At 49.1% G+C, this 13427-nt stretch overlaps 2 protein-coding genes across 2 annotated transcripts; both read left to right on the top strand.

Moving 5' to 3' along the window:
* Window positions 1-1035: 1035 nt before the first annotated feature.
* Window positions 1036-7097, top strand: PCYB_022040 (hypothetical protein; the record flags this gene model as incomplete). Its single annotated transcript, XM_004220553.1, has 10 exons — window positions 1036-1908; window positions 2266-2779; window positions 3041-3476; window positions 3633-4479; window positions 4643-5213; window positions 5435-5822; window positions 5955-6048; window positions 6253-6365; window positions 6653-6742; window positions 6911-7097. The coding sequence occupies 4 exons, from the start codon at window positions 1036-1038 to the stop codon at window positions 4477-4479; spliced, it is 2670 nt and encodes an 889-aa protein (XP_004220601.1). The 3' UTR covers window positions 4643-5213; window positions 5435-5822; window positions 5955-6048; window positions 6253-6365; window positions 6653-6742; window positions 6911-7097.
* A 2188-nt stretch (window positions 7098-9285) lies between these two features.
* On the top strand, window positions 9286-13306 carry PCYB_022030 (hypothetical protein; the record flags this gene model as incomplete). The annotated part of the gene is made up of 5 exons (XM_004220552.1): window positions 9286-10232; window positions 10334-10586; window positions 11041-12129; window positions 12401-12656; window positions 12912-13306. The coding sequence occupies exons 3-5, from the start codon at window positions 11041-11043 to the stop codon at window positions 13304-13306; spliced, it is 1740 nt and encodes a 579-aa protein (XP_004220600.1). The 5' UTR covers window positions 9286-10232; window positions 10334-10586.
* Window positions 13307-13427: the final 121 nt, after the last annotated feature.

The raw sequence follows: 13427 nt of genomic DNA, 5'->3' as shown, positions 1-13427 counted from the left end.
ATGAAAATGCTACCTACCTTCATGGGAGTAGTCTACCTACCCTATGGTTGCATCTTTCATCAAGTAGTCCCCACGATATTGACCTGCACAGTAGGGCAAACACGTGCCTATAATTCCCCCTTCGCAAAAAAAAAAAAAAAAAAAGTGACTCATCCGTTCCGCAAACAACAGCTCACTCCATATCATCCTTATGGTTGCAGAAAAGTTGCGACTACAAAATATCGTACCTTTTCCCTCATTGGCTGAGCTCATCGGTGGCCCCAAACGGACTAAAGGGGTGCTTGCGAGGGGAGTTTCTCCTTTATTCCCTCCAGGGGTACGTGCACACAGAAGCGGTATACACAAAAGCGGTATACACGAAAGCGGTGCACACAAAAGCGGTGCACACAACGGTGTGGTGCTTCCTTCCCCCAAGCTGACCTCCGCTGAGTAGCCGTATCGCACCGCTTCGCTGGCGCGTCCCTAAAGAAAGGTTATTTCTCCGCTTCTTCGAACTCCCACGCATGTTTAAGCCGCTTCCATCCCGCGCGAAGGTCGCCGCAGGAGGTGTACAGCGCTTCTCAGAAATAGCACCCCGCCTTTTGCGAAACTGCATCATTGGGGTGTTTACTACGCCATTTTCTCTACGTTGCGCCACTTTTTCTCCTTCCCGGAAACGCAGAACGCGGGGCCAGGGGGCACTCTATGCACCGCCAAGCGGTACAGCTCCACGCGCCGCTCAAAGGGGGTACTCTTTTGTGCAAATGAGGGACGCCTCGCGCGGCACAAGCGTAGCCCCCACGTGACACCCGCACGACACTCGCGTGGATGATGGCGAGATAGGAAAAAGAAAAGGGAAAAAAAAAAAACAAATTAGTACAACTTCACCCTTATCGCTATCGCTGTCACTGTCACTGTCGCTGTCACTGTCGCTGTCACTGTCGCTGTCACTGTCGCTGTCACTGTTGCCCCCCCCGTGGCAAGTGTGCATCTGCACCGCGCACCCCAATGTGTAGATCCACCCCCGAAGACGCCGCCCACCGGCGCGCCCACACAATGGAGTCGCGACACGACTACGAGGCAGTGAACTGCCTGATATCTCTCACCAAGAGCCGAAGTGTAGAGATGGATCTCAAAATAGTAAAAAAAATACACAAGCTAATCAGGAAAAACAAAATAAATTCCAACTTAAACCTTTTCGATGTGACAGAAAATGTATTCGCCAGCATAGCTTCCATCATATGTAACAAGGTGAGGATAGCTATTTACCTTTTAAGAAGCAAGAAAGATGGCTCATCTGTTGAGCAGCTTCCTCTAAATGAGGCTACCTGTGGGAAGAGCCCCCTCATTGACTACATAAGAGGCTATGACATGTGTAGCAGTGAGAGGTGCCGCTTAACCATTGAGTACTATGTAAAGTCGCTCTCTGCTTGCTTCACGAAAATGGACAGAGGGGATAGACAAACCTTCTTCGCCAACCTGAATAACCTTTCCATGTTGCTCACAATCGATTTAAAAGAAGCTGACAGCTGCAGCGAGTCCTTCCAAGTGGCTGTGCTCAAGTACGCCAAGAATCTGTTCCTGCGAGTTTACCCTCATGATATGTTCAAATACCTCGACGAAAGTGACATAACCAATGCGCAACAGGCGGTAGGTAATTCTACACACCATCCATATGGGAAACACAAATCGGAGGAAAAGAAAAAAGACCTCGACGCATTCTTCTGCCTCACGAAGGTCATCCAAACTGTTTTGCAAAATATAATTAAAAAAAAAAAAATTAAATTAAAAAATCTCAAGTTGCTATTTATCATCCTGAAGAAGATTAACAAGAATGTCCACACTTTGAAAAAATGGTTTGGAGCCATCAGCTTAAATTTGTTCCTCCTTTATCGAACTTGCCATGTGAAGGATATTCAAAAGTTGATTGTAAAAATATTTGCCATGTGTGTGGATAAAATGCTGCTTTTTTGCCTGAACGGTCAGGTGAAATTGGGGGAAACCAACTTGGGAGGGGACACTCAAATGGGCAAGAAATTTTATCACCCTGCAGGGGACTGTCAAATGGGTGAGATATTTTATCACCGTGGAGGGGACTGTCAAATGGGTGAGATATTTTATCACCGTGGAGGGGACTATCAAATGGGCAAGAAATTTTATCACCGTGGAGGGGACCCCAAATGGGGCAGTTCATCCACTTGTGGAAGTGAAGAGGAATGTTTATCCTCTCTGCAAAGTTTGGGAGCTTCACCCAAAACGTGTTCTTCCTCCGCGTCTGTTGGACAGCGCTACTTTGCCTTGAGTAAGCAGGGGGGGCACCCCCACGGGGCAGCAGGCCCCCCGGGGAAGGCCCAATTGGGCGAACTGGTAGGCGAAGCGGGAGACGAAGCGGGATACGAAGCGGGGGACAAAGCGGGAAAGGAAGCTGAAGACGAAGCGGGAAACGAAGCTGCAAACGAAGCTGCAAACGAAGCTGAAGACGAAGCGGGTCACACCAGACCGTACAACACACCCATAGACCAACCGAGCGAAGAAAAAACGATCATCGCGAACGTCTACTTCATCTGCTACTACATGCTCACAAACTATGGCGACGAGATTGTCGAAGAGATTTCCCACCTGTGCAGAATCATAATCAAGTATTGGTACCTCCTTCACAAGAACTTGGTTCTCATGGGTTACTTTGTCCTTTTGTCTGAACTTTTTTCTGAGGGAGGCGATTCCTTTGCGGCTCGGTTAGAGCTCCTCCTGGGCAGTAGGCGCTTCGCCGAGCTTTTGGACGCTCCACGTAACGATCCGGGTAACGCTCCACGTAACGATCCGGGTAACGCTCCAGGTAGTGCTCCATGTAACGCTCCCTCTATTGCTCCATGTAACGCTCCAGGCAACGCTCCCGCTAGCGCCCCCGCTAACTCTCCATGTAACGATCCAGGAGTGAACCAGCACGGTGACCCCCGTACCCCCCAGCAACCCAGCCTACAGGACGATCTCCACGCTATCTTCACAAACCTCATCAAGTCGCTGCAGACAGATGAACACCCCCTTATCCACCTCGACCCAGAAGCAAATTGCACTCTGGAACGGTTAAATAAAAATATTGGTACTTACTACTTTAGGCACCTCTACAACGTCTTTATGTTAAGAAGGCAAGACGAAGTATACCTTCTGCGGTTTCTGAAGGGTTACCTATTCTTCCATTTTTTTAATAGCCACACAGATGAAGTGCCAGTTGTTAGGGAACACCTTTCTGTAAATTATTTTCTCTCTCTCTATGAGACGTCTAATGTGGCTTGTGTGAATAGAGGGACTTATCACCCTCAGCGTGATTCCTCCACCATACTCAGTGAGGACAACTCGTTATATTCGCTAAACGTGTATGAACAGCTACAGGTAGATGATCGGGGGAGCTATTGCTCAGGTGACAAGTCAAGCTGGACTCAAACCAGATTTTCTCATTTTCGTAACATTAAGGATGGTTTGAAGTTGCAAGACGTGGGGTGAGTCCTCCTGGGGCGAGCGATCACGCGCGATTGGGTTCTTCCCGGCGTGTGGAATTCACCAACTAGTCACGTCTTTACTTGGTCGTGCCGTCTTATCCGCTTCACCCCTTCTTATCCGCTTCACCCCTTCCTGTCCGCTTCACCCCACCGCAGACTCATCGGAGACGTTAGCATCCTTTTCTTCCTCCTCACGAACGAAAGCGAATTGGAGAACCACCTGAACGAAGTCTTGTTCAGCACGTGGGACAACTGCAGAGAGGGTACTGGGAGGAGGATAAAAAATGAAGAGCTCGTTTTAACGAAAAAGTGGTGGAAGGAGATCCATCACTTCACCAACTCGATCGATTGGGCGAAGCAAAGGAAATTAGAAGAGCAGGGAATATGTAGCATACCTCAAACAGACTCGACAAAGGATTTGACCCCCACGGGGGATGCACACAGGAAAGGAGAGGAAGAACACACCCTTAAGCGAAAATGCAAGTGCCTTCATTTTATCAATTTTTATATGGACGCTCTCATAGTGATGCTCTGCACAAATGCGAGAGTTCAGTTGGAAGGAGAAAACAAAACGGAGACAACCTCAGTTATGACTCACATCCAACGGATGAACACTACGAAGAAACAACCCGTTTCTGAACAGGCCCTCCAGAACGACCTGGTCAAAGACGTCCTGCAAGAATATGCGAGCCTTTATAAAAGCTACTTTCATTTGGCTCTTCAAATAAAATGGTCGCAGGGGACACCTAACTTGAGGATGACTATCGAAAAGGTGTTCTTATTCCTGACGTCCAAAAGGGTGAAAAAGGCGCACCATGTGGACGTGGCGGGTGAAGGAGGTCATAAGAAAGGGGCGGATGAGGTGGACCTACGGCAGTACTACCTATCCCTTCTGCTAATATGCATGAACAAATGCTTCTGCGTGTCATCCCTGTGTGGGTATCAAGATTTGATGGAAAAATATTTATGTAAAGATTTTGTTTTTTTTGTTAAACGTGAGTAATCCCTGTTCATACGTCAGAGAGTTGGCTGAGTACACAATACAGAATATCCACCTGTGTCGCCATGGGGGAGTGCGTAGCCAAGTGGGGGCACCCAGTGACAGCTGCACCTCTGCACAGACAGGGAGGAGGGGCGTTCTGTGCGCCCCCCCCCACGGCAGCAGCATGGTGGGAGGGGTTCCAAGGGGGGGAGCAATCCACCAGGACACAGCCGATGTGGCCGATGTCGATGTCACCCATGTCGATGTCGCCCATGTCACCGCTGTCTCCGCTAACTCCGACGAGATGGCCAATCGGGATCCCCCCCAGGTGGACCGCATGGAGGACGTCCTAAACCAGAACAGCGAAGCTATATCGGCCTACGTGTACAAAAAAATAATCAACATGGATTCAGTTCACAGCTTCAGAAAAATTTCCACTCTGACGCAGTTCCTCGTGACGCACCACTATTGCCATGTTTATCTGTTCAAAGATATTTGCATGCACATAATAAAGTACGCAAGGAGGATGGAGTTCCTTTATTTTGGTCGACAGAGGAAGGAGGAAATGGCGGTGCTCATATTGACTGTTTTTAATTATGTCCTTTACTTGTTTTATGAGCATATTAGTCAGAAGCGAGTGGAGCTGTGTGTGCGGGGGAACTACGTGGCGCAGGTCAAGAGTCGGCTCCTGCACGGGGACACGCGCGTGAATTTTGGTCACCTGAAGGGGGCAGTTGGGAGCAGCGGCGGAGGCGGTGAAGGCAGCGGTGAAGAGAGCCGTGAAGACAGCGTTGAAGAGAGTGTTGACCAAAGGGGAGGTCGAAGTGGTGACCAACATGGCCACCTAACCGTACCGCTTTACGAACCGCTTTGCGAACCGCCTTGCACCCCCCGCAGCATACTCCACAGAGACGCTGAGAAAAAAAAAAAAAGAAGCTATTTTTACGCAACTCACTATTCTTCAAATTTCACGGAGACCTGTTCAACGTGGTTCACATAGACAGTATAAGAAGTGAAGAAGCCAAGACGGACTGCTTTAAAAAGATGGAAGAAGACATGAAAAATATTATGAACAAGGCAAGGGAAAATATTCCGTGTGAGAGGCTTGTCAATATTTTTGTGGACGATGACTTCTGCGACTTGTATGACGAAGAAGAGGGGAGGAACAGCAGCGCAGGGAGGAACAGCAGCGCAGGGAGGAACAGCAGCGCAGGGAGGAACCCTGGCGGTGGCGCTACAAAGGACCTTAAAGACAACAGCTACATCAGTGGAAGGAAGTACCGCCAAGAGGTTCACTACCCCGACATCAGGCACACAGCAGATCATATTTTCCACTTTGCGAAGAAGTATCTCTGTCATGAGGAGTAAGTTGAGGAAAACGAGATCGGAGAGCATCCCACAAGGGGGTTTATTACACAGTTGCGGTTCCACCTGGTCACGTCGTACACCCACCCATTCCATATCTATGTCTCTCTCCCACACACACCCATTTGCAGCGTATACGTGCGATTCAGTGCCCACCTCTGCGTTCTACGATGCCTCTTCATTTTTTCAACGCGACTGTATGAGCTGTACCCAAAGATATACCAAGTAATACACCAAAGAAAAAAAAAAAAAGCTGTCCAGTTTTGCACCACATTGCAAGAAGGGGGGTGAAGAAATCGCATGGCGAACACCCCCACCAACACCATTGTCCGTTTCATTATGTCCCTTTCGCTTTCTTTTCACCACCTTTTCGCTTCCTTTTCGCTTCCCTTTCACCTCCCTTTCACCTCCCTTTCCCCCCCTTTCCAGCTGTGGGGGTACGTAAAAATCAACTTCAGAAAAAACGAGTACATGAACGACATAGTCCTTTTGAACATAATTAATTACGTGGCAACCATCGATGATAAATTCTCCCCAAATCTGTAAATGGAAAAAGAAAAAAGAGGAGGAGGTGCACTCGCTTGTTAGTGTCCTCCTGCGCACTTCTGCGAACTTCGGCGAACTCCTGCACACCCCTGAAGTGGGTGGACACATCTTGGTTGCCTGGATGGACGTCCCGTCTGCCCCCCCGCCGATGGGGCAGCGTCTACACATGTCCTCATTCGCGCATGGGAAGAAGAGGGAATATCTCCAATTTTTCCCCTTTTTGCCTGACCTGTTCAGGCGATTTTATGCCATATATTTTTTTTTTTTTCTCCCTTTTCGTTAGCATTCTCAGCGACATCATACCGGAGCTTTTCCGCAAAATGGAGAAGCTCGAAATGGGAAAGGAGATGCCCAAGCAGAGCTTCGAGTACAGGTGAGACCATTCCTGGTGGGGGGCAGTTCCTACATGTGTGCAGCGTGTGTGTGTGTGTATGTACACGTGTGGTTAACCATGCTGGTGTGACTACCACCCCCAACGTACAAGCTTTGTCTCCCCTCTCCCCCAACGCACAAACTTTGTCTTTCCCTCCCCCCTACGCAGGTTCCTCCTCAACGCAATGCTACTCCTCGTGAACGTGTCGAAGGAGGAAAGCTGCTTCGAACACATTCACCCCTTTGTCACCCATTTTTGCCTAAAGTGTCTGCGCGAAGGAGTGGACGAACAGATTAAGAGGCTAGCTCTAAGCATTATTTGCAACTTCTTCCTTACTGATATTCCAAAGGTCTAAAAAAATTCGAAACGAAAAGGAAACTCTCCGTTTCGACATGGACGTATATGTTCGTTTAGTCCTTATGTTGGGCTTACTCATCACATGAAATGCTTTTATTTCCATTTTTTTTTTTTTTTTTTTACCATCCGGGAATGCAACTTTTACAGATAAGCCGAGCAATACAAAACGTGCATATCGTTAAGGAGAGGATTAATCAAACGTATGGAAACAGTGGAACTAATGACGATAAGTTACGTGTCCCCTTTTTATGTAGTATGGTTAAGGATGTATCCTTAGAGCAGCCGTTACTATTCCTTTCTTGTTTTTTTCAAGTGCAAAATGTGAGGGATGTTCTTTCTTTAGCATTTCATATCGATCACAGTATGGTTAATTTTTTGTTAATTTATTTTGAATTTCTGCAAATGAAGTTAAGATATAAATGTCGCTTGCACCAGCACTGCCTCATCGTGTCCAGCCACTTTTTCGGAGGGGAGCACGCAGGGTGTAAGGCGGCTCGGGGTGGGGGCACGAGTGGGATGTCCTTGTGAAGAGTCACGGTGAATCGTCCATGTGAAGCGTCGGTGTGAAGCGTCGTTGTGAAGCGTCGTTGTGAATCGTCATGGTGAATCGTCATGGTGAATCGTCATGGTGAATCGTCATGGTGAATCGTCCTTGTGAAGAGTCATGGTGAATCGTCATGGTGAATCTTCATGGTGAATCGTCGGCGTGATGTACCCAGGGTAACCAATCCCCCCTGATGGAACAATCTCTGTCACAGTCACCATTAGGAACACTATCGTTATGGTCGTTTTATTTTTCTTCCTTCCCCCAACCATAGCAACTCTCCTACGATTTTAAAAAATGACGCGAACGTGAAGCGAACGGAACCCCCAAGGTTGACTACTCAGTCATATCGATACACTCCCGGCACGCGCTGCAGCTTATGTGCATCCCGCTGTAAGCTGCTCTGATGAGCTGGATGAGGCCAATGCAGTGAAGGCAGCACAAAGTTACATTTCGATATTTTTCTTCCCCTCGGTTGCTTTTTTTTTGGTGCTCCGAAGGTACTTCACTTTCCATTTTGCGCATTCACCTTGGCAACAAGGCTCAGGACGTTTCGCCTGCACATTGAGTAAATAACACGTGAGATGGCTTTACAAGGAATTTTTTTTTTTTTTTTGTTATGATACTTCCCTACAGTGCGAATGAACTCTATTTTGTTTCTCTCCAAATAGAAGTCCTCTTTTTTCGTTCTTTGTAACTTATCCTTCCGATTTGTACGTCCGCTTCGTTGCTTCGCTCACCCGATCTTCCAACGCGTTCTACCAACGAGTTCTACCAACGCAGGTGCATTTCCCCTCCTAGGGTTACTCCGCAAACGGGGAGAGGCAACAATCAGGTGTCACACTTCCTACACCGCTATGTTCGCATGCTCGCAGATCGGATAAGCACAGGAAGGCGAACACGGAGAGAGTAGTAACTACCGAGGTACCCGCCAAGTGTGCACCCTCTCTCTCTACACACCTGTGGGGAATGTCTGAACTGTTAAATGATCTCTCAACTTCTCCTAATTGCCTTCATTTTGAACCCTTTTGTGATAACCACCCCCCGTGGTGGAACCCGTGCCAGGGGTAGATGTGCCCCCTCCTTCATAAGAACCCACCCCTTTCAAATAGCAAAAAATCAAATTCAGCTGTTCAGAAGAAAAAAGGGGACTTATGTAATCCGCGAAAGAGGTGGGCACCACCAGGGGGAGAGTCGAAAAGGGGCAAGACGAGACAAATACAAACACACCTCTAATGTGCCCAGCATTTTAAACAGGAGGAGAAAAAAAAAATATACAAAGGAGGAAGTCAAAGCAGAGAAGGAAAAACAGTTGAGAGGTAAATTAAGGAGAAAAAAATTTGAACAAGGAATTCTAAAAAAGGGGAAGAAGAGGGAGAGGAGGAGCAGCAACGGGGATGGTGATGAGGAGGTGGAGAGGCGAACAGACCTGGCCAATGGCACGAAGGGGGATTCGCCAAACGAGGGGTCCCTCAGTAGGAAACGAAGCCGCGGTGGAAGGAGAACCAACGGCGGGGGAGGAACCAACCTCGGGGGAAGAACCAACCTCGGGGGAAGAACCAACCTCGGGGGAAGAACCAACCGCGGTGGAGGAACCAACCGCGGGAGAACCCCGTCGCACAAGGAGCAAAAAATCTTGGACATGTTCCAAAATGACCTGAACGAGTCCATCGAAAGGCTAAATAAAAAAACGAGAAAATATGAACTGTGCAGGCAAAATGAAAACTTGAAGAGCGGAATGCAGAGCAACGAAATACTGCGCAAGGTGTTAGCGGCAGGCAGAGGTAGCGGCAGAGGTAGCGGCAGAGGCAGCGGCAGAGGCAGCGGCAGCGGCAGAAGCACTGAGCGGAACGAACGGACAGAACCGAGAGGGAGTCCTCCCAAGGCAGATGCCGTTCAGGTGAACCGCCGCGTGGGCAGATATGTTGACGACATTAGCGATGACGCAGGTGGGGGGCAAAATAATAATTCGGATGAACAGACCGAAAAGGAGAGCAACGCGGAACAGAAGGTGGAACTGTATTCATCACCGTATCGAGAAGGAAGAACCCAAAAAGGGAACACACACAGAAAGGAAAAAAAGACCACTTTGGAGAAAACCAACATGACGAAGTTGAGCCAAAGGAAGGGAAGAAAGCATCACCAGGACGATGACACTGATAAGAACGGGGAGACAAACGAGAGGAACCACAGCGATCAAGTCGAAGGAAATAACGTAAAGCAAATAAAAGCTGTTATTAAAATTGGGAAGAGTATAGACCCCTTTAGAAGAAAAATTCACATCGATTACGACAGTTGCGCTTTGAGTGATGAGGCACGTAAGCGATTGGCTAAGTTTAGCAGCATCATCGATTTGAATGCAAACGCAGGGGGGAAGAAGCGCGACACAAATGGGGGCGCAACGAAGGACGCGAAGGAGGAGACGAAGGACGCGAGGGAGGAGACGAAGGACGCGAGGGAGGAGACGAAGGCCACGAACGCCACGACGGAGGAGTACCACACCTTTGCAGACCTAGGCATCTGTGACCACTTCCTCAACGTCTACTTAAAATACAACGGCATTGAAAAACCGACGGAGTACCAGGCCAAGTTCATCCCGCTGCTTATTTTTTTCTTGAATAATGGCTATAGCGACTGGAGGGATTGCTCGGGGGGGAACGGAAAGATGGCAGGAGCAGCCCCATTTGGAGGAGCAGCCCGCTTGGGAGGGGCCTCTCCGCAGGGAACCCCCTCAACCCAGTCATCCCAGTCATACCAGTCAACCCAGTCAACGCCTCCAACCCAGTCATCCCAGTCATACCAGTCAACCCAGTCAACGCCTCCAACCCAGTCAACGCCTCCAACCCAGTCAACGCCGCTAACCACGCCAACCAAGGCAACCAAGGCAACCGCTTCTCTCGTCCCTCGGGGAAAGCCCCCGAGAAGCGCCTACCCCCCTGTTGAACGCATAATTTACGTGAACAAGTACAACGAGCGGAGTGGCAAACTCGTTCGGACCTTCTTCCTGCACTGCCCCACGGGGACGGGAAAGACGCTCATGTACGTCCTTCCGCTCTTCCAGCACATGACGAATGTGTGTTTTGGCCTGACCCCTCGTTGGGAGGGAGCTGAAGGGGGGGAACTCGTAGGTATCGATGAGGATTCAGAAGTGACTTCGAATGGAACGTCAGGTTCGTGCACGGAATCAACCTCGTGTGGAAGCACCCCCCAAGACGGGAAAACCTTTTACGTAAGGAAGGAAATAAACGGGGACGTTACTTCCTTCCTCTGTTCCAACGTGAAACAGGAGCATCAGTATTTTGTCACCCAAAACAGGCGTAACGTAGCGGCAATGGTAAACGCCTTAACGAGGATGAACCCCCCCGGAGAGGTGAAACGACCCAGCTGTAACAACCACATGGTGAGAAAAAAAAAAAACCTCTCAGATAAGCACCCCAAAAATGACGTCCTAATTGTTACGTACAACAAGGAGCTAGCCGTGCAGATATTTCACTTATGTAAAGATTTAATCGATTCATTTTTCAAGTCCTCCAAATCGAAGTTCTTCGATCTTAACGACTCCCTCATGTGGTCCCACTTGCCCAGCGTAGACCCACAGAGGAAGACCTTACTGGAGCGTTTAAATGTGGACTTAAAAAAAAAAAAAAATTTAAATGTGTATCTGCTAATCGGGGGGAACAACATCAAATATCAGTTGAAGGGGTTGAAGCGGCGTAAGGTGCACATGGCGGAGGGACACCCATCGGGGGAACCCCCTCCCGCAATGCAAGAAGACCGCATCGAAAACGTCAACATCTACGTAGGCACACCTGGCAGGCTAGAAAGGCTAATCAACGAAAGGAAAATAATTAACCTTGATCATATCTCAACCATGGTACTTGATGAGTATGATTTTTTTTTTAATTCCTATGGGAAGAAGGGTAGTGAGGAGACAAAGACAGAGAAGAAACCCCATGTGGAAAATGAATTTTTTTCCAAAATATTACGAAGCGTATATAGTACTACGAAGAAGGGTCAGTTGGGGAGGGACTCTGTCCCCTCGTGGACTTCCCTCACCAACGTCATTTGCTGCAGCGCAACTCCCGCGGTGTATTCGTACCTGACCTTCACACGGCATATCATTACGACCAACTTTTTGCGCCACCTCCATGGGGGGAAGGAAGCAGCTGTAGAAAAGGAATCGGTGGAGGGGGAATCCGCGGAAAAGGAAGCACCTGTGGAGGACACCCCCGGAGGAGGGAATTTAAGTGGAAAAGGCTTCCTAACGGGGAACCGCCCCCCCATCGACCGCCAACTGGAGCAAAGTATGCTAAACGAATTGTTCAATCTGAAGGAGTTCGGAAAAATACCCAACAATTTGATTCACCTAAATTACACCTACGATAGGAGGAACAGAGAATGGAGCAACAGCGCAACGATGAATTTCTTAAATGTGCTCTTTTCAAACCCCCTGAGGAAAAACGTCCTTGTGTTTTGCAATACGAAGGTACGGGTGAAGAAGTTGCGCGCGTGTGCATGTGTGTGTATGTGTGTGTATGTGTGTGTGTGTATGTGTGTGTGTGTGTTTACGCGTGTATGCTTCTGCGTGTGCGTGCGCTGTGCAGAGGGCGGTCCCCGTTCGACTGCGGCGGAGGCACTGCACAGTTGATGTGTCGCCGTGTCGAGATAGCGTTACGCCTGCGCACAACTGGCGATTGGCCCACCACACCGCTTCGAGACTTCACCGCCTCACCACTTCACCGCTTCCTCCACCGCAGAAACGCGTCATGGACCTGTGGAGTCTCTTCCGAAACCGATTCGACGTAGACATCCAGACCATCTTCGCAGAGAAAAACAAAAAAAGGAAAAAGATATTCAAAGATATTAACTACGCCAACTTTTTTAAGAATGACTTGGTGAATTACAAAACTTTGAAGAAATATGTCAACTTTTTGTTCCTCTCGACCAACTTGCTCTACCGGGGGATCAACTGCATGGGGTTCACCACCATCGTGAACTTTGACATGCCTTCAGGTGAGCTTCTCTAAAAAGCGGGGCGTCACTCGTACATTCCAGCTGGGCATCTACACGTGGGCGCATTTGTGAAAACGCCTCCGCACCAGCGCACCCACAGGAGCAGCATTACACACGATTTCCTCGCTACCCACGTTCTCCACTCTCCACGTTCTCCACTCTCCCCATGCGCTCCCCTCTCCACGTTCTCCACTCTCCCCATGCTCCACTCTCCACGCTCTCCCCTCCCCATGCTCCACTCTCCCCCTCGCGCAGGCCCCACCGAGTACGTCCACAGGTGCGGAAGAATAGGCAGGATCAACAACAAGGGAATCATTATTAACATTTTCGAAAAGAGCTTCCTGCGCACATACAGGCGGAGGATTTTTTCCAAGCTGGGCATCCAGCCCTACGACATCGACTGCTACATGAACAATTTGTTCACGCTGGGGGGGCAGGAGGTTCAGGGCGACGTCGGCAAGGAAGTTTGCAAAGGAATCGGCAAAGGAATTAGCGAAATTGGCGGAATTGGCGAAATTGGCGAAATTGGCGGAATTGGCGAAGTTGCCGATGTTGACTCCAAAGTGGGCTCCGTGGCGCACTCCACGGCTCTCCCCAATGCTAGCGCCCACACGGGGGAACCGCCTCCCCGCAGCGAGCACAACCCCTGAGGGGCGCCGCGCACAACGGAACGGGTGCCAACAAGAGCGTCCAGCCGCAGAAAGAGGCAACATATAACCCCCTGTGCCAAGTTTGCCGTTTTTTCCTTTTTTTCGTATTTTTCGCATTTTC

Source organism: Plasmodium cynomolgi, chromosome 2 (genome assembly GCF_000321355.1).
Source record: "Plasmodium cynomolgi strain B DNA, chromosome 2, whole genome shotgun sequence".
NCBI lineage: Eukaryota > Apicomplexa > Aconoidasida > Haemosporida > Plasmodiidae > Plasmodium > Plasmodium cynomolgi.
Note: the sequence above shows the minus strand (reverse complement) of the source record. Positions and strands in the feature narration are given on the sequence as shown.